The sequence below is a fragment of the Salmo salar genome, chromosome 13 (assembly GCF_965601325.2).
Source record: "Salmo salar chromosome 13, fSalSal1, whole genome shotgun sequence".
NCBI lineage: Eukaryota > Metazoa > Chordata > Actinopteri > Salmoniformes > Salmonidae > Salmo > Salmo salar.
Window position 1 is genome coordinate 4,188,479 of NC_138303.1, and position 26,253 is coordinate 4,214,731.

General features: G+C 37.9%; 1 protein-coding gene across 1 annotated transcript in view; it reads left to right on the forward strand.

The window, feature by feature from the left end:
• The window catches only part of LOC145859988 (potassium voltage-gated channel subfamily A member 3-like), a 58,406-nt gene extending 32,669 nt beyond the window's left edge, over positions 1 to 25,737 (forward strand). The window contains exon 2 of the mRNA XM_082959673.1: positions 11,410 to 25,737. Within this exon, the coding sequence (XP_082815799.1) occupies positions 11,410 to 12,477 (1,068 nt within the window). The 3' untranslated portion in view covers positions 12,478 to 25,737. The remainder of the gene's footprint in view (positions 1 to 11,409) is intronic.
• The last annotated feature ends 516 nt before the right edge of the window (positions 25,738 to 26,253 follow it).

A 26,253-nucleotide genomic window follows, 5' to 3' on the forward strand; every position in this document is an offset into this window, starting at 1 on the left:
AGGTGTGGTTAATACAGTATTTCTCCTCTCATCTTAAAGGTGTGGTTAATATAGCATATCTCATCTTAAAGGTGTGGTTAATATAGTATATCTCCTCTTAAAGGTGTGGTTAATACAGTATATCTCATCTTAAAGGTGTGGTTAATACAGTATATCTCATCTCATCTTAAAGGTGTCGTTAATATAGTATATCTCATCTTAAAGGTGTGGTTAATACAGTATATATCATCTTAAAGGTGTGGTTAATACAGCATTGCTCATATTAAAGGTGTGGTTAATACAGTATTTCTCTTCTCATCTTAAAGGTGTGGTTAATATAGTATATCTCATCTTAAAGGTGTGGTTAATATAGTATATCTCCTCTTAACGGTGTGGTTAATACAGTATTGCTCATCTTAAAGGTGTGGTTAATACAGTATTTCTCCTCTCATCTTAAAGGTGTGGTTAATATAGTATATCTCATCTTAAAGGTGTGGTTAATACAGTATATCTCATCTCATCTTAAAGGTGTGGTTAATTCAGTATATATCCTCTTAAGGGTGTGGTTAATACAGTATATATCCTCTTAAAGGTGTGGTTAATACAGTATATCTCTTCTTAAAGGTGTGGTTAATACAGTATATCTCATCTTAAAGGTGTGGTTAATACAGTATATCTCATCTTAAAAGTGTGGTTAATACAGTATTGCTCATCTTAAAGGTGTGGTTAATACAGTATTTCTCCTCTCATCTTAAAGGTGTGGTTAATATAGTATATCTCATCTTAAAGGTGTGGTTAATATAGTATATCTCCTCTTAAAGGTGTGGTTAATACAGTATATCTCATCTTAAAGGTGTGGTTAATACAGTATATCTCATCTCATCTTAAAGGTGTGGTTAATATAGTATATATCCTCCTAAAGGTGTGGTTAATACAATATATCTCATCTTAAAGGTGTGGTTAATACAGTATATCTCATCTTAAAGGTGTGGTTAATACAGTATATCTCATCTTAAAGGTGTGGTTAATACAGTATTTCTCGTCTTAATGGTGTGGTTAGTACAGTATTTCTCCTCTCATCTTAAAGGTGTGGTTAATTCAGTATATCTCCTCTCATCTTAAAGGTGTTGTTAACACAGTATATATCATCTTAAAGGTGCGGTTAATACAGTATATCTCCTCTCCTCTTAAAGGTGTGATTAATACAGTATATCTCATCGTAACGGTGTGGTTAATACAGTATATCTCCTCAAAAAGGTGTGGTTAATACCGTTTATCTCCTCTCATCTTAAAGGTGTGGTTAATACAGTATATATCATCTTAAAGGTGTGGTTAATACAGTATATATCATCTTAAAGGTGTGGTTAATACAGTATTGCTCATCTTAAAGGTGTGGTTAATACAGTATTTCTCCTCTCATCTTAAAGGTGTGGTTAATATAGTATATCTCATCTTAAAGGTGTGGTTAATATACTATATCTCCTCTTAAAGGTGTGGTTAAAACAGTATATCTCATCTTAAAGGTGTGGTTAATACAGTATATCTCATCTCATCTTAAAGGTGTGGTTAATATAGTATATCTCCTCTTAAAGGTGTGGTTAATACAGTATATCTCATCTCATCTTAAAGGTGTGGTTAATACAGTATATCTCCTCTCATCTTAAAGGTGTGGTTAATATAGTATATCTCATCTCATTTTAAAGGTGTGGTTAATACAGTATTTCTCATCTTAAAGGTGTGGTTAATACAGTATATCTCATCTCATCTTAAAGGTGTTGTTAATTCAGTATATATCCTCTTAAGGGTGTGGTTAATACAGTATATATCCTCTTAAAGGTGTGGTTAATACAATATATCTCATCTTAAAGGTGTGGTTAATACAGTATATCTCATCTTAAAGGTGTGGTTAATACAGTATATCTCATCTTAAAGGTGTGGTTAATACAGTATTTCTCATCTTAAAGGTGTGGTTAATACAGTATATCTCATCTTAAAGGTGTGGTTAATACAGTATATCTCATCTTAAAGGTGTGGTTAATACAGTATTTCTCATCTTAAAGGTGTGGTTAATATATTATTTCTCATCTTAAAGTTGTTGTTAATACAGTATATCTACTCTTAAAGGTGTGGTTAATACAATATATCTCATCTTAAAGGTGTGGTTAGTACAGTATTTCTCCTCTCATCTTAAAGGTGTGGTTAATTCAGTATATCTCCTCTCATCTTAAAGGTGTTGTTAACACAGTATATATCATCTTAAAGGTGTGGTTAATACAGTATATCTCCTCACCTCTTAAAGGTGTGAATAATACAGTATATCTCATCGTAAAGGTGTGGTTAATACAGTATATCTCATCAAAAAGGTGTGGTTAATACAGTTTATCTCCTCTCATCTTAAAGGTGTGGTTAATACATTAGATTTCATCTTAAAGGTGTGGTTAATACAGTATATATCATCTTAAAGGTGTGGTTAATACAGTATTGCTCATCTTAAAGGTGTGGTTAATACAGTATTTCTCCTCTCATCTTAAAGGTGTGGTTAATATAGTATATCTCATCTTAAAGGTGTGGTTAATATAGTATATCTCCTCTTAAAGGTGTGGTTAATACAGTATATCTCATCTTAAAGGTGTGGTTAACACAGTATATCTCATCTCATCTTAAAGGTGTGGTTAATATAGTATATCTCCTCTTAAAGGTGTGGTTAATACAGTATATCTCATCTCATCTTAAAGGTGTGGTTAATACAATATATCTCATCTTAAAGGTGTCGTTAATACAGTATTTCTCATCTTAAAGGTGTGGTTAATATATTATTTCTCATCTTAAAGTTGTTGTTAATACAGTATATCTCCTCTTAAAGGTGTGGTTAATACAGTATATCTCATCTTAAAGGTGTGGTTAGTACAGTATTTCTCCTCTCATCTTAAAGGTGTGGTTAATTCAGTATATCTCCTCTCATCTTAAAGGTGTTGTTAACACAGTATATATCATCTTAAAGGTGTGGTTAATACAGTATATCTCCTCTCCTCTTAAAGGTGTGATTAATACAGTATATCTCATCGTAAAGGTGAGGTTAATACAGTATATCTCATCAAAAAGGTGTGGTTAATACAGTTTATCTCCTCTCATCTTAAAGGTGTGGTTAATACAGTATATCTCATCTTAAAGGTGTGGTTAATACAGTATATATCATCTTAAAGGTGTGGTTAATACAGTATTAATCATCTTAAAGGTGTGGTTAATACAGTATTTCTCCTCTCATCTTAAAGGTGTGGTTAATATAGCATATCTCATCTTAAAGGTGTGGTTAATATAGTATATCTCCTCTTAAAGGTGTGGTTAATACAGTATATCTCATCTTAAAGGTGTGGTTAATACAGTATATCTCATCTCATCTTAAAGGTGTCGTTAATATAGTATATCTCATCTTAAAGGTGTGGTTAATACAGTATATATCATCTTAAAGGTGTGGTTAATACAGCATTGCTCATATTAAAGGTGTGGTTAATACAGTATTTCTCTTCTCATCTTAAAGGTGTGGTTAATATAGTATATCTCATCTTAAAGGTGTGGTTAATATAGTATATCTCCTCTTAACGGTGTGGTTAATACAGTATTGCTCATCTTAAAGGTGTGGTTAATACAGTATTTCTCCTCTCATCTTAAAGGTGTGGTTAATATAGTATATCTCATCTTAAAGGTGTGGTTAATACAGTATATCTCATCTCATCTTAAAGGTGTGGTTAATTCAGTATATATCCTCTTAAGGGTGTGGTTAATACAGTATATATCCTCTTAAAGGTGTGGTTAATACAGTATATCTCTTCTTAAAGGTGTGGTTAATACAGTATATCTCATCTTAAAGGTGTGGTTAATACAGTATATCTCATCTTAAAAGTGTGGTTAATACAGTATTGCTCATCTTAAAGGTGTGGTTAATACAGTATTTCTCCTCTCATCTTAAAGGTGTGGTTAATATAGTATATCTCATCTTAAAGGTGTGGTTAATATAGTATATCTCCTCTTAAAGGTGTGGTTAATACAGTATATCTCATCTTAAAGGTGTGGTTAATACAGTATATCTCATCTCATCTTAAAGGTGTGGTTAATATAGTATATATCCTCTTAAAGGTGTGGTTAATACAATATATCTCATCTTAAAGGTGTGGTTAATACAGTATATCTCATCTTAAAGGTGTGGTTAATACAGTATATCTCATCTTAAAGGTGTGGTTAATACAGTATTTCTCGTCTTAAAGGTGTGGTTAGTACAGTATTTCTCCTCTCATCTTAAAGGTGTGGTTAATTCAGTATATCTCATCTTAAAGGTGTGGTTAATACAGTATATCTCATCTCATCTTAAAGGTGTGGTTAATATAGTATATCTCATCTTAAAGGTGTGGTTAATACAGTATATATCATCTTAAAGGTGTGGTTAATACAGCATTGCTCATATTAAAGGTGTGGTTAATACAGTATTTCTCTTCTCATCTTAAAGGTGTGGTTAATATAGTATATCTCATCTTAAAGGTGTGGTTAATACAGTATATATCATCTTAAAGGTGTGGTTAATACAGCATTGCTCATATTAAAGGTGTGGTTAGTACAGTATTTCTCCTCTCATCTTAAAGGTGTGGTTAATTCAGTATATCTCCTCTCATCTTAAAGGTGTTGTTAACACAGTATATATCATCTTAAAGGTGCGGTTAATACATTATATCTCCTCTCCTCTTAAAGGTGTGATTAATACAGTATATCTCATCGTAACGGTGTGGTTAATACAGTATATCTCCTCAAAAAGGTGTGGTTAATACCGTTTATCTCCTCTCATCTTAAAGGTGTGGTTAATACAGTATATATCATCTTAAAGGTGTGGTTAATACAGTATATATCATCTTAAAGGTGTGGTTAATACAGTATTGCTCATCTTAAAGGTGTGGTTAATACAGTATTTCTCCTCTCATCTTAAAGGTGTGGTTAATATAGTATATCTCATCTTAAAGGTGTGGTTAATATACCATATCTCCTCTTAAAGGTGTGGTTAATACAGTATATCTCATCTTAAAGTTGTGGTTAATACAGTATATCTCATCTCATCTTAAAGGTGTGGTTAATATAGTATATCTCATCTCATTTTAAAGGTGTGGTTAATACAGTATTTCTCATCTTAAAGGTGTGGTTAATACAGTATATCTCATCTCATCTTAAAGGTGTTGTTAATTCAGTATATCTCCTCTCATCTTAAAGGTGTGGTTAATATAGTATATCTCATCTCATTTTAAAGGTGTGGTTAATACAGTATTTCTCATCTTAAAGGTGTGGTTAATACAGTATATCTCATCTCATCTTAAAGGTGTTGTTAATTCAGTATATATCCTCTTAAGGGTGTGGTTAATACAGTATATATCCTCTTAAAGGTGTGGTTAATACAATATATCTCATCTTAAAGGTGTGGTTAATACATTATTTCTCATCTTAAAGGTGTGGTTAATACAGTATATATCCTCTTAAAGGTGTGGTTAATACAATATATCTCATCTTAAAGGTGTGGTTAATACAGTATATCTCATCTTAAAGGTGTGGTTAATACAGTATATCTCATCTTAAAGGTGTGGTTAATACAGTATTTCTCATCTTAAAGGTGTGGTTAATACAGTATATCTCATCTTAAAGGTGTGGTTAATACAGTATATCTCATCTTAAAGGTGTGGTTAATACAGTATTTCTCATCTTAAAGGTGTGGTTAATATATTATTTCTCATCTTAAAGTTGTTGTTAATACAGTATATCTACTCTTAAAGGTGTGGTTAATACAATATATCTCATCTTAAAGGTGTGGTTAGTACAGTATTTCTCCTCTCATCTTAAAGGTGTTGTTAACACAGTATATATCATCTTAAAGGTGTGGTTAATACAGTATATCTCCTCACCTCTTAAAGGTGTGATTAATACAGTATATCTCATCGTAAAGGTGTGGTTAATACAGTATATCTCATCAAAAAGGTGTGGTTAATACAGTTTATCTCCTCTCATCTTAAAGGTGTGGTTAATACAGTAGATTTCATCTTAAAGGTGTGGTTAATACAGTATATATCATCTTAAAGTTGTGGTTAATACAGTATTGCTCATCTTAAAGGTGTGGTTAATACAGTATTTCTCCTCTCATCTTAAAGGTGTGGTTAATATAGTATATCTCATCTTAAAGGTGTGGTTAATATAGTATATCTCCTCTTAAAGGTGTGTTTAATACAGTATATCTCATCTTAAAGGTGTGGTTAATACAGTATATCTCATCTCATCTTAAAGGTGTGGTTAATATAGTATATCTCCTCTTAAAGGTGTGGTTAATACAGTATATCTCATCTCATCTTAAAGGTGTGGTTAATACAATATATCTCATCTTAAAGGTGTCGTTAATACAGTATTTCTCATCTTAAAGGTGTGGTTAATATATTATTTCTCATCTTAAAGTTGTTGTTAATACAGTATATCTCCTCTTAAAGGTGTGGTTAATACAGTATATCTCATCTTAAAGGTGTGGTTAGTACAGTATTTCTCCTCTCATCTTAAAGGTGTGGTTAATTCAGTATATCTCCTCTCATCTTAAAGGTTTGGTTAATACAGTATATCTCATCTTAAAGGTGTGGTTAATAAAGTATATATCATCTTAAAGGTGTGGTTAATACAGTATTGCTCATCTTAAAGGTGTGGTTAATACAGTATTTCTCCTCTCATCTTAAAGGTGTTGTTAACACAGTATATATCATCTTAAAGGTGTGGTTAATACAGTATATCTCCTCTCCTCTTAAAGGTGTGATTAATACAGTATATCTCATCGTTACGGTGTGGTTAATACAGTATATCTCCTCAAAAAGGTGTGGTTAATACCGTTTATCTCCTCTCATCTTAAAGGTGTGGTTAATACAGTATATATCATCTTAAAGGTGTGGTTAATACAGTATATATCATCTTAAAGGTGTGGTTAATACAGTATTGCTCATCTTAAAGGTGTGGTTAATACAGTATTTCTCCTCTCATCTTAAAGGTGTGGTTAATATACTATATCTCCTCTTAAAGGTGTGGTTAATACAGTATATGTCATCTTAAAGGTGTGGTTAATACAGTATATCTCATCTCATCTTAAAGGTGTCGTTAATATAGTATATCTCATCTTAAAGGTGTGGTTAATACAGTATATCTCCTCTCATCTTAAAGGTGTGGTTAATATAGTATATCTCATCTCATTTTAAAGGTGTGGTTAATACAGTATTTCTCATCTTAAAGGTGTGGTTAATACAGTATATCTCATCTCATCTTAAAGGTGTGGGTAATTCAGTATATATCCTCTTCAGGGTGTGGTTAATACAGTATATATCCTCTTAAAGGTGTGGTTAATACAATATATCTCATCTTAAAGGTGTGGTTAATAGAGTATATCTCATCTTAAAGGTGTGGTTAATACAGTATTTCTCATCTTAAAGGTGTGGTTAATACAGTATATCTCATCTTAAAGGTGTGGTTAATACAGTATATCTCATCTTAAAGGTGTGGTTAATACAGTATTTCTCATCTTAAAGGTGTGGTTAATATATTATTTCTCATCTTAAAGTTGTTGGTAATACAGTATATCTACTCTTAAAGGTGTGGTTAATACAATATATCTCATCTTAAAGGTGTGGTTAGTACAGTATTTCTCCTCTCATCTTAAAGGTGTTGTTAACACAGTATATATCATCTTAAAGGTGTGGTTAATACAGTATATCTCCTCACCTCTTAAAGGTGTGATTAATACAGTATATCTCATCGTAAAGGTGTGGTTAATACAGTATATCTCATCAAAAAGGTGTGGTTAATACAGTTTATCTCCTCTCATCTTAAAGGTGTGGTTAATACAGTAGATTTCATCTTAAAGGTGTGGTTAATACAGTATATATCATCTTAAAGTTGTGGTTAATACAGTATTGCTCATCTTAAAGGTGTGGTTAATACAGTATTTCTCCTCTCATCTTAAAGGTGTGGTTAATATAGTATATCTCATCTTAAAGGTGTGGTTAATATAGTATATCTCCTCTTAAAGATGTGGTTAATACAGTATATCTCATCTTAAAGGTGTGGTTAATACAGTATATCTCATCTCATCATAAAGGTGTGGTTAATATAGTATATCTCCTCTTAAAGGTGTGGTTAATACAGTATATCTCATCTCATCTTAAAGGTGTGGTTAATACAATATATCTCATCTTAAAGGTGTCGTTAATACAGTATTTCTCATCTTAAAGGTGTGGTTAATATATTATTTCTCATCTTAAAGTTGTTGTTAATACAGTATATCTCCTCTTAAAGGTGTGGTTAATACAGTATATCTCATCTTAAAGGTGTGGTTAGTACAGTATTTCTCCTCTCATCTTAAAGGTGTGGTTAATTCAGTATATCTCCTCTCATCTTAAAGGTGTGGTTAATACAGTATATCTCATCTTAAAGGTGTGGTTAATAAAGTATATATCATCTTAAAGGTGTGGTTAATACAGTATTGCTCATCTTAAAGGTGTGGTTAATACAGTATTTCTCCTCTCATCTTAAAGGTGTTGTTAACACAGTATATATCATCTTAAAGGTGTGGTTAATACAGTATATCTCCTCTCCTCTTAAAGGTGTGATTAATACAGTATATCTCATCGTAACGGTGTGGTTAATACAGTATATCTCCTCAAAAAGGTGTGGTTAATACCGTTTATCTCCTCTCATCTTAAAGGTGTGGTTAATACAGTATATATCATCTTAAAGGTGTGGTTAATACAGTATATATCATCTTAAAGGTGTGGTTAATACAGTATATATCATCTTAAAGGTGTGGTTAATACAGTATTGCTCATCTTAAAGGTGTGGTTAATACAGTATTTCTCCTCTCATCTTAAAGGTGTGGTTAATATACTATATCTCCTCTTAAAGGTGTGGTTAATACAGTATATCTCATCTTAAAGGTGTGGTTAATACAGTATATCTCATCTCATCTTAAAGGTGTCGTTAATATAGTATATCTCATCTTAAAGGTGTGGTTAATACAGTATATCTCCTCTCATCTTAAAGGTGTGGTTAATATAGTATATCTCATCTCATTTTAAAGGTGTGGTTAATACAGTATTTCTCATCTTAAAGGTGTGGTTAATACAGTATATCTCCTCTCATCTTAAAGGTGTGGTTAATATAGTATATCTCATCTCATTTTAAAGGTGTGGTTAATTCAGTATATATCCTCTTAAAGGTGTGGTTAATACAATATATCTCATCTTAAAGGTGTGGTTAATAGAGTATATCTCATCTTAAAGGTGTGGTTAATACAGTATATATCATCTTAAAGGTGTGGTTAATACAGTATTTCTCATCTTAAAGGTGTGGTTAATACAGTATATCTCATCTTAAAGGTGTGGTTAATACAGTATATCTCATCTTAAAGGTGTGGTTAATACAGTATTTCTCATCTTAAAGGTGTGGTTAATATATTATTTCTCATCTTAAAGTTGTTGTTAATACAGTATATCTACTCTTAAAGGTGTGGTTAATACAGTATATCTCATCTTAAAGGTGTGGTTAGTACAGTATTTCTCCTCTCATCTTAAAGGTGTGGTTAATTCAGTATATCTCCTCTCATCTTAAAGGTGTTGTTAACACAGTATATATCATCTTAAAGGTGTGGTTAATACAGTATATCTCATCAAAAAAGTGTGGTTAATACAGTTTATCTCCTCTCATCTAAAAGGTGTGGTTAATACAGTAGATTTCATCTTAAAGGTGTGGTTAATACAGTATATATCATCTTAAAGGTGTGGTTAATACAGTATTGCTCATCTTAAAGGTGTGGTTAATACAGTATTTCTCCTCTCATCTTAAAGGTGTGGTTAATATAGTATATCTCATCTTAAAGGTGTGGTTAATATAGTATATCTCCTCTTAAAGGTGTGGTTAATACAGTATATCTCATCTTAAAGGTGTGGTTAATACAGTATATCTCATCTCATCTTAAAGGTGTGGTTAATATAGTATATCTCCTCTTAAAGGTGTGGTTAATACAGTATATCTCATCTCATCTTAAAGGTGTGGTTAATACAATATATATCATCTTAAAGGTGTGGTTAATACAGTATATCTCCTCTCATCTTAAAGGTGTGGTTAATACAGTATTTGTCCTCTCATCTTAAAGGTGTGGTTAATATAGTATATCTCATCTCATTTTAAAGGTGTGGTTAATACAGTATTTCTCGTCTTAAAGGTGTGGTTAATACAGTATATCTCATCTCATCTTAAAGGTGTGGTTAATTCAGTATATATCCTCTTAAGGGTGTGGTTAATACAGTATATATCCTCTTAAAGGTGTGGTTAATACAATATATCTCATCTTAAAGGTGTGGTTAATACAGTATATCTCATCTTAAAGGTGTGGTTAATACAGTATATCTCATCTTAAAGGTGTGGTTAAGACAGTATTTCTCGTCTTAAAGGTGTGGTTAATATATTATTTCTCATCTTAAAGGTGTTGCTAATACAGTATATCTCCTCTTAAAGGTGTGGTTAATACAGTATATCTCATCTTAAAGGTGTGGTTAATACAGTATATCTCCTCTTAAAGGTGTCGTTAATACAGTATATCTCATCTTAAAGGTGTGGTTAATACAGTATATCTCCTCTTAAAGGTGTGGTTAATACAGTATATATCCTCTCATCTTAAAGGTGTGGTTAATTCAGTATTTCTCATCTTAAAGGTGTGGTTAATACAGTATATCTCAACTTAAAGGTGTGGTTAATACAGTATATCTCATCTTAAAGGTGTGGTTAGTACAGTATTTCTCCTCTCATCTTAAAGGTGTGGTTAATTCAGTATTTCTCATCTTAATGGTGTTTTTAACACAGTATACATCATCTTAAAGGTGTGGTTAATACAGTATTTCTCCTCTCCTCTTAAAGGTGTGGTTAATTCAGTATTTCTCATCTTAAAGGTGTGGTTAATACAGTATATCTCCTCTTAAAGGTGTCGTTAATACAGTATATCTCATCTTAAAGGTGTGGTTAATACTGTATATCTCCTCTTAAAGGTGTGGTTAATACAGTATATATCCTCTCATCTTAAAGGTGTGGTTAATTCAGTATTTCTCATCTTAAAGGTGTGGTTAATACAGTATATCTCCACTTAAAGGTGTGGTTAATACAGTATATCTCATCTCTTCTTAAAGGTGTGGTTAATACAGTATATATCCTCTCATCTTAAAGGTGTGGATAATACAGTATATCTCATCTTAAAGGTGTGGTTAATACAGTATATCTCCTCTTAAAGGTGTGGTTAATACAGTATATCTCCTCTTAAAGGTGTGGTTAATACAGTATATCTCATCTTAAAGGTGTGGTTAATACAGTATATCTGTTCTCCTTTTCAAGGTGTGGTTGCTGTTTGAGTACCCTGAGAGCAGTGGTCCTGCGCGGGGGATAGCCATCGTCTCCGTCCTCGTCATCCTCATCTCCATCGTCATCTTCTGCCTGGAGACGTTACCGGAGTTCAGGGAGGACCACAAGGAGCCAGTCCCGGTGGCTTCCGTTAACGGCACCGAGCCGTACTTCTCCTCTCCGTTCTCCGACCCGTTCTTCGTGGTGGAGACGCTGTGCATCATCTGGTTCTCCTTTGAGCTGCTGGTCCGGTTCTTCGCTTGTCCCTCGAAGGCCATCTTCTCTAGGAACATCATGAACATTATAGATATCGTGGCCATAATACCGTATTTTATAACGCTGGGCACGGAGCTGGCAGAGCAGCAGGGGAACGGGCAGCAGGCCATGTCCCTCGCCATCCTCAGGGTCATCCGTCTTGTCAGGGTGTTCAGAATCTTCAAGCTGTCCAGACACTCCAAGGGGCTCCAGATCCTTGGCCAGACACTAAAGGCCAGCATGCGGGAGCTGGGTCTGCTCATCTTCTTCCTCTTTATTGGAGTCATCCTCTTCTCCAGTGCTGTTTACTTTGCAGAGGCCGATGACCCAGATTCCGGCTTCAGCTCCATCCCAGACGCCTTCTGGTGGGCCGTGGTCACCATGACTACCGTTGGCTACGGCGACATGCACCCAATTAGCATAGGTGGGAAGATTGTTGGTTCTCTCTGCGCCATCGCTGGCGTGCTGACCATCGCCCTGCCCGTCCCCGTCATCGTGTCCAACTTCAACTACTTCTACCACCGGGAGACGGAGGGTGAGGAGCAGACGCAGTACCTCCACGTGGGCAGCTGTCAGCCACTGGCGGCCGAGATGGACGATGGGCGGGGGGTGAGGAAGAGAAGCAGCTCTTCATTGCTCAGTAAGAGTGAGTACACGGTAATAGAGGAACACAGAGCACTGAACAGCAGTACCTTCAAACAGCAGCAGAACTTCTCAACGACAACCGCTGCTACCATGACAACCGTGACACACAACATCACAGCGAACAGCATCAGCATTAGCAAGAAGATTTTTACGGATGTCTAGTCTACGGTGTCGTAACAGACTCTTGGATTAATGGACAGTCTGTAGTGCTTTAACAGCTGCATGAAGCGCTTTAGGTTATATGGGGATAAACTCAGCTCATCCACCACCACTGCCTCCAGCACCCTAGTACCTAATGGGGAAAATATATGAGATACATGTACATGATATAGACATACCACTGGGCTGTACTCTGAATCTTACAATAAAACAGCCAGTATGCATTTCTGTCTGGAGACCGACATATGCAGCTACAAAGTTTTATATAGCCATGTCTAGACACAGAGAGAGACAGCTACAGAGCTATATAACCATATATGGAGACAGAGAGACAGCTACAGAGCTATATAACCATGTATGGAGACAGAGATACCCAGCTACAGAGGTATGTAACCATGTCTGGAGACAGAGATACCCAGCTACAGAGCTATATAACCATATCTGGAGACAGAGAGACAGCTACAGAGCTATATAACCATATCTGGAGACAGAGAGACAGCTACAGAGCTATATAACCATGTATGGAGACAGAGAGAGACAGATACAGAGCTATATAACCATATATGGAGACAGAGAGACAGCTACAGAGCTATATAACCATATCTGGAGACAGAGAGACAGCTACAGAGCTATATAACCATGTATGGAGACAGAGAGAGACAGATACAGAGCTATATAACCATATCTGGAGACAGAGGGACAGCTACAGAGCTATATAACCATGTATGGAGACACAGAGAGAGACAGCTACAGAGCTTTATAACCATATCTGGAGACAGAGATACCCAGCTACAGAGCTATATAATCATGCCTGGAGACAGAGAGAGACAGATACAGAGCTATATAACCATATCTGGAGACAGAGAGACAGCTACAGAGCTATATAACCATGCCTGGAGACGGAGAGAGACAGCTACAGAGCTATATAACCATATCTGGAGACAGAGATACCCAGCTACAGAGCTTTATAACCATGCCTGGAGAGAGAGAGAGACAGCTACAGAGCTTTATAACCATGTATGGAGACAGAGACAGCTACAGAGCTATAGAACCATGTCTGGAAACACAGATACCCAGCTACAGAGCTTTATAACCATGTATGGAGACAGAGAGAGAGACAGCTACAGAGCTTTATAACCATGTACGGAGACAGAGAGAGACAGCTACAGAGCTATATAACCATGTATGGAGACAGAGAGAGACAGCTAATGGGCTATGTAACCATGTCTTTAGACAGAGAGAGACAGCTACAGAGCTATATAACCATCTCTGGAGAGAGACAGCTACAGAGCTGTATAACCATGTGTGGAGACAGAGACAGCTACAGAGTTATATAACGATGTCTGGAGACAGAGAGAGACAGCTACAGAGCTATATAACCATGTCTGGAGACAGAGATAGACACCTAAATAACTATGTATACTCAGAGCAGAAACAAGCAGCTTTCCATGTGTTCCATTCACAGAAAAAGAATGCCTCATTCAAATGATTAGATTCTACGGTTTCATCTCTGTTTAGGGGCTGGAGAGACAGAGGTGGACTGTGCTTATTCCACCTCTGGGCACTAAATCGTCTGTTGGTCAGTCAGTCCTGATATTGATCTATTGGTTTATTGATTAATCCATCACTACACAGGCAAAATAAAACACCATCTTAGATGGAATATAACACACCAGAGATTTAGGTTCAACATAAAACACTAGAGATTAAAAATAATATAAAACACTAGAGATTTAGATGGAAAATAAAACACCAAATATTTAGAAGGAATATAAAACACCAGAGATTTTTACAGAATATAAAACACCAGAGAATTTTACAGAGTATAAAACATCACAGATTTTTACAGAATATAAAACACCAGAGAATTTTACAGAGTATAAAACATCAGAGATTTTTACAGAATATAAAACACCAGAGATTCATTTCAACATAAAACACTAGAGATTTAGATGGAATTTAAAACACCAGATATTTCAATGGAATATAAATCACCAGATATTTAGATGGAACATAAAACACCAGATATTTAAATGGAATATAAAACACCGGCGATTTAGATGGAATATGAAACTCCAGGGATTTAGATGGAATATAAAACAACAGAGATTTAGATGGAATATAAAACAACAGAGATTTAGATGGAATATAAAACACCAGAGGTTTAGATTCAACACAAAACACTAGAGATTTAGATTCAACATAAAACACCAGAGATTTAGACAGAATATAAAACACCAGATATTTAGATGGAATATAAAACACCAGAGATTGAGATTCAATGTAAAACAATAGAGATTTAGTTTCAACATAAAACGCTAGAGATTTAGACTCAACAATAAACACCAGAGATTTAGATGGAATATAAAACACATGAGATTTAGATGGAATATTAAACACCAGAGATATAGATGGAATATAAAACACCAGAGATTTAGAAGGAATATTGTCACATTCGTTAGATGAAGGATCGGACCAAGGCGCAGCGTGAGTAGGGTTCCACAAAATGTATTATAAAGTGAAACGAAATACAATTACAAAACAAATAAAGAATAGGCGAACCGTGACTACAATGCAACTATACATAAACAATATCCCATAACCCCCAAGTGAAAAACAAGCTACTTAAGTATGATCCCCAATTAGAGACAACGATTACCAGCTGCCTCTAATTGGGAATCATACCAATCACCAAATATAGAAAAACTAAACTAGAACCCCACATAGAAAATAACAACTAGAAAACCCCCTGTCACACCCTGACCTACTCTACCATAGCAAATAAAAGCTTTCTATGGTCAGGGCGTGACAAATATAAATATCATTGCATTAGATTCAATGTAAAACACCAGAGATTTAGATGGAATATTAAAACACCAGAGATTAGTTTCAACATAAAACACTAGAGATTAAAAGGAAAATAAAACACCAGATATTTAGATGGAAAATGTAACACCAGAGATTTAGATGGAATTTAAAAAGGCAGAGATTTAGATTCAACATAAAACACTAGAGATTTGGATGGAATATAAAACACCAGAGATTTATATGGAATATAAAACACCAGAGATTTATATGGAATATAAAACACCAGAGATTTATTTGTAATGTAAAACACCAGAGATTTAGATGGAATATAAAACACCAGAGATTTAGATGGAATATAACACTAGAGAATTAGTTTCAACAAAAAACACTAGAGATTTGGATGGAAAATAAAACACCTGAGATTTAGATTGAATATAAATCTCTAGTGTTTAATATTCCATGTAAAACACTAGAGATTTAGATGGAATATAAAACACCTGAGTTTTAGATGGATTTTGAAACACCAGAGATTTAGATGGAATGTAAAACACTAGAGATTTAGATGGAATATAAAACACCAGAGATTTAGATGGTGTCACGTTCGTCGTATGAAGGAGACCAAGGTGCAGCGTGGTTGGCAATTTTTTTATTATTTTATTAAAATGAACACCGTCAAAATAACAAAATGCAAAAACACGAACGAAAAGTATTGCACGCTTCTAAGCAGCTATACAAAAACAACATCCCCCAATCAGATGATCCCCAATCAGAGACAACGATAGACAGCTGCCTCTGATTGGGAATCCTACCCGGCCAACAAAGAAATAGAAAATCTAGAATATTCCCACCCGAGTCACACCCTGGCCTAACCAAACATAGAGAATAATAAAGATATCTACGGTCCGGGCGTGACAGTACCCCCCCCCCCAAAGGTGCGGACTCCGGCCGCAAACCTGAACCTATAGGGGAGGGTCCGGGTGGGCATCTCCTCTCGGTGGAGGCTCTGGTGTGGGACGCAGATCCCCCTCCGTTTGGGGCTCCCGCCACTTTCGTGGAACCAGACCGTGGATCCTCGCCGGGGGCTCCGGACCCCAGAGGAACCGGACTGGGAACCCCCACTGGAGGCTCCGAACCGTCGCTGGAGGCTCCGGACTGGCGACCGTCGCTGGAGGCTCCGGACTGGAGACCGTCACTGCAGGCTCCGTGCCATGGATCGTCACTACAGGCTCCGTGCCATGGATCATCACTACAGGCTCCGGGCCATGGATCATCACTACAGGCTCCGGGCCATGGATCATCACTGGAGGCTTCATGCCATGGATCATCACTGGAGGCTTCCGACCATGGATCATCACTGGAGGCTTCGTACGTGGAGCCGGAACAGGTCTCACCGGACTGGGGAGATGCACTGCAGGCCGGGTGCGCAGAGCAGGCGCAGGATATCCTGGACCGAGGACACGCACTGGAGACCAGGAGCACTGCGCCGGCACAACCTGTCTTGGCTGAATGCTCATTTTAGCCCGGCAAATGCGGGACGCAGGCAACGTGCGCATCGGGCTGTGAATGCACGGCATAACACGGTGCCTAACTGGTCACATGCTCCCCACGGTAAGCGCGGGGAGTTGGCTCAGGTCTCAACCCTGACTCCGCCAATCTCCCCATGTGCCCCCCAAAAAATATTTTTGGGACTGCCTCTCGGGCTTCCGTTGTTGCCGTGCTAGTTCCTCGTAGTGTCGCCGTTCCTCCTTTGCTGCCTCTATCTCCTCCCTTGGACGTCGATATTCCCCAATCTGCGTCCAGGGCCCTTTGCCGTCCAGGATCTCCTCCCATGTCCAACTCTCCTGGCCACGCTGCTTGGTCCGTTTTTGGTGGGATGTTCTGTCACGTTCGTCGTATGAAGGAGACCAAGGTGCAGCGTGGTTGGCGAACATTTTTTCCTTTCATTAAAATGAACACCGTCAACATTACAAAATACAAAAACAAGAACGTAAAGTCTTGCAGGCTTCTAAGCAGCTATACAAAAACAACATCCCACAATCACAGGTGGGAAAATGGCTGCCTAAGTATGATCCCCAATCAGAGGCAACGATACACAGCTGCCTCTGATTGGGAATCATACCCGGCCAACAAAGAAATAGAAATCTAGAATGTTCCCACCCGAGTCACACCCTGACCTAACCAAACATAGAGAATAATAAGGATCTCTACGGTCCGGGCATGACAGACGGAGTATAAAACACCATAGATTAGTTTCAACAAAAAACATTAGTGATTTAGATGGAACATAAAACACCTGAGATTAAGATGGAATTTAAAACTCCAAAGATGTTGATGGAATTTAAAACACCAGATATTTAGATGGAATATCATATAAAACGCCTGATATTTAGATATTTTTACATTTTTTACATTTTAGTCATTTAGCAGACGCTCTTATCCTGCGCGACTTACAGCAGTGAATGCATATATTTCAGACATTTGTTCTCCGTAGATAGAATATAAAACACCAGAGATTAGTTTCAACATAAAACACTAGAGATTTATCTGGAATATAAAACGGCTGATATTTATTTGGAATATAACACACCAGAGATTTTGATGGAATTTAAAACACCAGAGATTTAGATGGAATATAAAATGTCTGATATTTAGTTGGAATATAAAACACCAGAGATTTAGATGGAATTTAAAACTCCAGAGAGTTTTATGGAATTTAAAACACCAGAGATTTAGATGGAATATAAAATGCCTGATATTCAGTTGGAATTTAAAACACCAGAGATTTTGATGGAATTTAAAACACCAGAGATGTAGATGGAATATAAAGTACAAGTGTCACGGCTGTTCAAAGGATCGGACCAAAATGCAGTGTGTTCGTAGTTCCACATATTTATTTATTCTGTGAAACTAAATGCAATACACTAAATACTTGAAACACAAAAAAAAAAAACGTGACGCAGAGGAAAACACACTACTCAAAAGATAATCACCCACAAAAACAGGTGGGACAACCATCAACATAAATATGACCTCCAATTAGAGGTAACGAGGATCAGCTGCCTCCAATTGGAGATCAACCCAAACAACCCCAACATAGAAATAGACAAACTAGAACTTAAACATAGAAATAGACAACATTGAAAAATCACCCAAAACACCCCGTCATGCCCTGACCACTCTACTATAGAAAATGACCGCGTACAAGGGTCAGGGCGTGAAAACAAGAGATTTAGATTCAACTTAAAACACTAGATATTTAGATGGGATATAAAACACCAGATATTTAGATGGAATATTAAACACCAGAGATTTAGATGGAATATATATTAACAGAGATTCAGACAGAATCTAAAACACCAGAGATTAGTTTCAACAACAAACATTAGTGATTAAGATGAAATATAAAACACCAGATATTTATATTCAACATAAAACACCAGAAATTTAGATGGAATATAAAACACCAGAGAATAAGATTCAACATAAAACAATAGAGATTTAGATTAAACATAAAATACTAAAGATTTATATGGGATATAAAACACCAGAGATTTAGGTTCAACATAAAACACCAGAGATTTAGATGGAATATAAAACACCAGATATTTAGATGGAATATAAAACACCAGATATTTAGATGGAATATAAAATAACAGAGATTTAGATAGAATATAAAACACTAGATATTTAGATGGAATCTAAAACACCAGAGATTAGTTTTAACAAAAAACATTAGTGATTAAGATGGAATATTAAACACCAGATATTTAGATTTTATATAAAACACCAGAGATGTAGCTGTAATATAAAACTCCAGAGAATTAGATGGAATTTAAAACACCAGAGATATAGATGGAATATAAAAAAACTGAGATTTAGATGGAATATATAACAACAGAGATTAGTTTCAACATAACACACTAGAGATTTATATTCAACATAAAACACTCGATATATAGATGGATGTCACGTCCTGACCATAGTAAGATGTTATTTTCTATGGTAGAGTAGGTCAGGGCGTGACAGGGGGGTTTATTCTATGTGTTCTATTTCTATGTCGTTAGGTTCTAGTTTTTGTATTTCTATGTTGGTTTGTTTGGGATGATCTCCAATTAGAGGCAGCTGGTCCTCATTGTCTCTAATTGGAGATCATACTTAAGTAGGGGTTTTTCTACCTGGGTTTTGTGGGTGATTATTTTTGAGTAGTGTTTGTTTCACCTCTGCGTCACGGTTTGTTGTTTTGTGTATTCAGTTTATTTATGTATTGCATAGTTCACAGAGTAAATAAAATGTGGAACGACACACACGCTGCACTCTGGTCCGCTTCTCCTTTTGACAGCCGTGACAATGGAATATAAAACACCAGAGATTTAGATGGAATTTCAAACAACAGATATTTGAACTCTCCATTAGTCTCCAATACTACAGCACTCTAGTGTGTATTAAGGGTTTATAGGAATGTGTTTATTATTAGGTACCTGGGATAGGATATAGTAATCCTTCTAACCCCCCCCCCCCAAAAAAAAAAAAAAGATATAGATGTACTATTGTAAAGTGGTTGTTCCACTGGATAACATAAGGTGAATGCACCAATTTGTAAGTCGCTCTGGATAAGAGCGTCTGCTAAATGACGTAAATGTAATTAGGAAATGTCTTAGTTCCTCACATGGCAGAAGGTTCATTGTAGAGACACACAGATCACACACATACACATACAAGCACACACACACACACACACAGCGGAACATACCTTCGTTGTGATGTGGTCTTCATAGCAACGGTCTGTTGTATCCAGGCACGGTTTCCATGGCACCACTGTTTTCCTGGTTAACCTTCCAGATGGCCTAGGACTCTGAGGGAGCCAGCCTGAAGATTCCCAAACACCGCTCTCATCTAGTCTCACAGAGAAGAGAGATCTCCACACCTCTGTGCACCTTGGAGCAGGAGACATACACAAGTAACCTTTAACAAAACGTTTAGTGATGCGTATCAAAACAAAGTTACGTCAGATATCTCCTCAGCCTTTAATAAGGACTGCGTTACCAACACACTGTTTGTTGTTACGTCAATCAATCAAATGTTTTTATGAAGCCCTTCTTACATCAGCTGATTTCACAAAGTGCTGTACAGAAACCCAGCCTAAAACCCCCAAACAGCAAGCAATGCAGATGTAGAAGCAGGGTGGCTAGGAAAAACTCCCTGGAAAGGAAGGAACCTAGGAAGAAAGCTTGAGAGGAACCAGGCTCTGAGGGGTGGCAAGTTCTCTTCTGGCTGTACTGGGTGGACATGGCCATTAAGGCCAGATTGTTCTTCAAGATGTTCAAACGTTCATAGATGACCAGCAGGGTCAGATAATCATCATAGTGGTTGTAGAGGGTGCAACAGTTCAGCACCTCAGGAATAAATGTCAGTTGGCTTTTCATAGCTGATCATTCAGAGGTCGAGACAGCAGGTGCAGTAGAGAGGGAGAGGGAGAGAGAGAGAGAGGGAGAGAGAGAGTGAGTGAGAGAGAGGGAGAGAGAGAGAGAGTGTGTGAGAGAGAGAGAGAGAGAGAGAGAGAGAGAGAGAGAGAGAGTGAGAAAGAAAGAGAGGGAGAGAGAGAGAGAGAGAGAGATGGTCGAAAACAGCAGGTCCGGGACAAGGTAGCAGGTCCAGTGAACAGGTCAGGGTTCCATAGCCGCAGGCAGAACAGTTGAAACTGGAGCAGCAGCACGACCAGGTGGACTGGGGATGGGAACAGCCAGGAGTCATCAGGCCCGGTAGTCCTGAGGCATGGTCAAAGGGGTGAGAGAGAGAAAGAGAGAGAGAGAAGAGAGAATTAGAGTGAGCATACTTAAGTTCACACAGGACACACAGGACACCACACAGGACACACAGGACACCAGATAAGACAGAGAATTACACCAGATAACAGACTGACCCTAGTACCCCGGCACACAGACTACTGCAGCACAGATACTGGAGACTGAGACAGGGGGAGGGGGTGTTCGACAATACCCCCAGACAGGGTCAACCAGGCAGGATATAACCCCAATCAGTTTGCCAAAGCAGAGCCATCACACCACTAGAGGGATCACGGATGTGATCCAAGCTGTATCACATCCGGATGTGATTGGGAGTCCCATAGGGCGGCGCACAATTGGCCCAGTGTCGTCTGGCTTTGGCCTGGGTAGGCCATCATTGTAAATAAGAATTTGTTCTTAACTGACTAATCTAGAAGTGACAAAAGCGTGGAATAGTTTTTCTACCTAATTCTGGGGCAAAGAAATTCAGATTTTTTTCAATGTTATGAAAATGGAAAATAGCTTCCCTTGAAATATTGTATTCTTGATACGTATGTTCGTCAAAAGATAGAGCAGGGTCCAGAGTAAAGCCTAGGTCAGACAGCAGATCTCTGTTTCTTGGGACCTAGAACTAGCATCTCTGTTTTGTCCGAGTTTAAAGGTAAAACATTTGCCGCTATCCACTTCCTTATGTTTGAAACGCAGGCTTCCAGGGAGGGAAATTTTGGTGCTTCACCATGTAAATGTTCAGTTGTGAGTGGTCCGCATAGCAGTGAAAACTGATATTGTGTTTTATGAATGACATCACCAAGAGAAAAACAAGAGAGTGGTCGTAAAACATTACCTTGAGGAACCAACTGTTCACAGAGACAAACTAATATATTTCCAACAGATAAGATCAAATCCAGGCAAAATAAAACTTATCCATGTAGACCAATCAGGGTTTCTAATCTCTCCAACTACTTACACATTCATCTTCTGCACATCTACCATTCCAGTGTTTAATTGGGTTTCTAATCTCTCCAACTACTTGTCTCCAGTTCTCTGCTGCCAATGACTGGAACGAACTGCAAAAAATCACTGAAGCTGGAGACTCACATCTCCTTCACTAGCTTTAAGCACCAGCTGTCAGAGCAGCTTACAGATCACTGCACCTGTACATAGCCCATCTGTAAACAGCCCATCCAACTACCTCATCCCCATACTGTATTTATTTATTTTGCTCCTTTGCACCCCAATATTTCTACTTGCACATTCATCTTCTGCACATCTACCATTCCAGTGTTTAATTGCTATATTGTAATTACTTCGCCACCATGGCCTATTTATTGCCTTAACTCCCTTATCTTACCTAATTTGCACTCACTGTATATAGACTTTTTGTTTTCTTTTGATCTACTGTATTATTGACTGTATGTTTTGTTTATTCCATGTGTAACTCTGTTGTTGTTGTATGTGTCGAATTACTATGCTTTATCTTGGCCAGGTCGCAGTTGCAAATAAGAACTTGTTCTCAACTAGCCTAACTGGTTAAATAAAGGTGAAATAAATAAATAGTTACAAATAAAAAAGAATATGGTGATCGATGGTGTCAAAAGCAGCACGAAGATCTACTAGCACGAGGACAGATGCAGAGCCTTGGTCTGACGCCATTAAAAGGTAATTTACCCCCTTCACGTTTGCAGTCTCAGTACTATAATGGGGTGTAAAACCAGACTGGAGCATTTGTATGCGTGGTCTTCAGGAAGGCAGTGAGTTGCTGTGCACCAGCTTTTTTCTAACATTTTTGAGAGGAATAGGAGATGCAATATAGGCTGATAGCTTAGAAACATTTCCAGGTCAAGGTTTGGCTTTTTCAGGAGAGGCTTCATTATTGACACTTTTAGTGAATTTGGTACACACATAGGGAGTCATTTATTATGTTCAACATGGGAGGGCCAAGAATTGGAAGTAGATCTTTCAGTAGTTTAGTTGGAATAGGGTCCAGGAGAGAGCTGGAAGGTTTAGAGGCCATGACTATTTCCATGAATGTGTTGAGATATACAGCATTAAAAAACTAGTGTTCATGAATTCATCACTGCTGAAAGTGAAGGCCATCCTCACTTGAGGAATGTTTCTTTTTAGTTAGCTTTGTGACTGAATACATTTAGGATTGTTCTTATTCTCCTCAATTAGGTTGGAAAAATAGGATGATTGAGCAGCAGTGAGGGCTCTTCGATACTGCACGGTACTGTCTTTCCAAGCTAGTCGGAAGACTTCCAATTTGGTGCAGCGCCATTTCCGTTCCAATTTTAAAGAAACTTGCTTCAGGGTCTGGGTATTTTCTGTATACCGGGGAGCTAGTTTCTTATGACATTTTTTGTTGTTGTTTTTAGCGGCATCAAGGGTATTACGTAAGGTGAAGTGAATTATTTGTTCACGATTGTAAATGTAAGAAGATGGCGGTCCAATAGTCCAAGATTTTAAAGAAAAACATTTAGATCCACAAAAATCTATTCCACGGGACAAAACTAGATCCAGGGTATGATTGTACAAAACCCACTGAGTCAGTGATATCTCCAAAAGCCTTTTGGAGTGGGTCTGTGGACTTCTCCACGTCAATATTGAAGTCACCCAAAAATTTCAATCTTATCTGCCATGACTACGAGGTCCGGAACTCTGTATATGGCCCAAGAGGCCTGTAAACAGTAGCTATAAAAAGTGATTGAGTAGGCTGCATAGATTTCATGACTAGAAGCACAAAATTATCGATTGAAATTGGCTGTTTGTCGAAAATGTTAGCAAAACCACTGGGGATCTAGTCACTACTGAAACCAGGAGGAGAGGCATCATTTAACACAGTAAATTCATCAGGCTTAAGCCATGTTTCAGTCAGGCCAATCACATAAAGTTTATGATCAGTGATTAGTTAATTGACTATAACTGCCTTGGAAGTGAGGGATCTAACATTAAGTAGTCCTATTTTGAGATGTGAGGTATCACGATCTCTTTCAGTAATGACAGGAATGGAGGAGGTCTTTATTCCAGTGAGATTAGTAAGGCAAACACCGCCATGTTTAGTTTTGCCCAACCTAGATTGAGGCATAGACATGGTCTCAATGGGGATAGCTGAGCTGACTACACTGACTGTGCTAGTGGCAGACTCCACTAAGCTGGCAGGCTGGCTAACAGCCTGCTGCCTGGCCTGTACCCTATCTCATTGTGGAGCTAGGGGAGTTACAGCCCTGTCTATGTTGGTAGATAAGATGAGAGCACACCTCTAGCTAGGATGGAGTCCGTCACTCCTCAGCAGGCCAGGCTTGGTCCTGTTTGTGGATGAGTTTGTAGAGCTCACCACTCCCCCTAATGGGGAGGGGGCCAGAGACAATTACTCAATACCAACACATCTTTCTAGATAAGTTAAATGCTGAAGTTATGTTTCACATATTGACGACCTCTGGCTGGTTCATCCTAACATTGTTGGTGCCGACATGTACAACAATATCCCTATAGCATCACCACTCACCAGTTTTAATGGAGTCGCCAATGACTAGGGCTTTCAATTTCTCAGAGCTAATGGTGGGAGGCTTCGGCGACTCAGACCCTTTAATCGGTGGAGGAGAGATCTGAGAATGCTCGGGCTGTGACTTCGGCTCATTGCTTAGTGGGGGAAAACTGGTTGAAAGTTTCTCTCGGCCCAAATGAGCGACACCGGTTCAACATGCCGACAGCATTTCAGCAAATGTTTTTTTTTGGGGGGGAGGGGATTTATACTACTATCTGTACTTACCTGTGGCACAGACGCTGTTTCATCCTTTCCTACACTTAAATTGCTGTTACCTAACGATTGCATCTGAAACTGAGCTTGCAACTCGGCTATCCTCACCATAAGGAGATTGTTCTCCTGTATGTGAAGAGTACGTCGACTACCATGACAATACGTTACTTAGCTCTTTTTTTGTCAGACATCTCTTCAGCCTCTAATAAGGACTGTTGCGTCACCACCCAGACCCAGAGACCCTAACTCCCCTCCTCACCCACAGAGGACCACCAGCGGAGGAACAATGACAGGGACATTGAGTTGGACAAGCACTACCAGAGTATTACATCATGACAACAACCCAACCGCAGGACATGAAGAGATGTGAGAAGTCGTTCAGCTGCGTTGACAGGACAGTCACCACCAGGGGAATTATGAAAGAACAGGATGGGACGAGAGATGATGGTTAGTGGTCCTGTCTGGCTCAGTGTCAGTGGTTAGTGGTCCTGTCTGGCTCAGTGTCAGTAATTAGTGGTCCTGTCTGGCTCAGTGTCAGTGGTTAGTGGTCCTGTCTGGCTCAGTGTCAGTGGTCCTGTCTGGCTCATTATAAGTGGTTAGTGGTCCTGTCTGGCTCAGTATATGTGGTTAGTGGTCCTGTCTGGCTCAGTGTCAGTGGTCCTGTCTGGCTCATTATAAGTGGTTAGTGGTCCTGTCTGGCTCAGTGTCAGTGGTTAGTGGTCCTGTCTGGCTCAGTGTCAGTGGTTACTGGTCCTGTCTGGCTCAGTGTCAGTGGTTAGTGGTCCTGTCTGGCTCAGTGTCAGTAATTAGTGGTCCTGTCTGGCTCAGTGTCAGTAATTAGTGGTCCTGTCTGGCTCAGTGTAAGTGGTTAATGGTCCTGTCTGGCTCAATGTAAGTGGTTTGTGGTCCTGTCTTGCTCAAATCATGGTACCTTGGTGGTGAACAGGTTTCATGGAAATATGAACAAAGGTGATGTTTCCCTTTTTCTAATGTTGGGGTCACTCTTGGAAACAGTCATCAAATTTCAAGTTGAAAAAAATGTAATTTAGGGGCGGGTTCTCTGCTGTTAAGTGGCAAGTCATTTTTTTTACCCTTAAGACAACACAAGGGTTGAATAATGCCCTCCTTGCCTGGTCCGTGAGTTTTGGTGGGCGGCCCTCTCTTGGCAGAGCTTCATTTTTTAATAATGGATTTAATGGTGCTCTGTGGGATGTTCAAACTTTCTGATGCTTTTTTATAACCCAACCATGATCTGTACTTCACCACAACTTTGTCCCTGACCTGTTTGGAGAGCTCCTTGATCTTCATGGTGCCGCTTGCTTGGTGGTGCCCCTTGCTTAGTGGTGTTGCAGACTCTGGGGCCTTTCAGAACAGGTGTATATATATATATATACTGAGATCATGTGACAGATCATGTGACACTTAGAATTT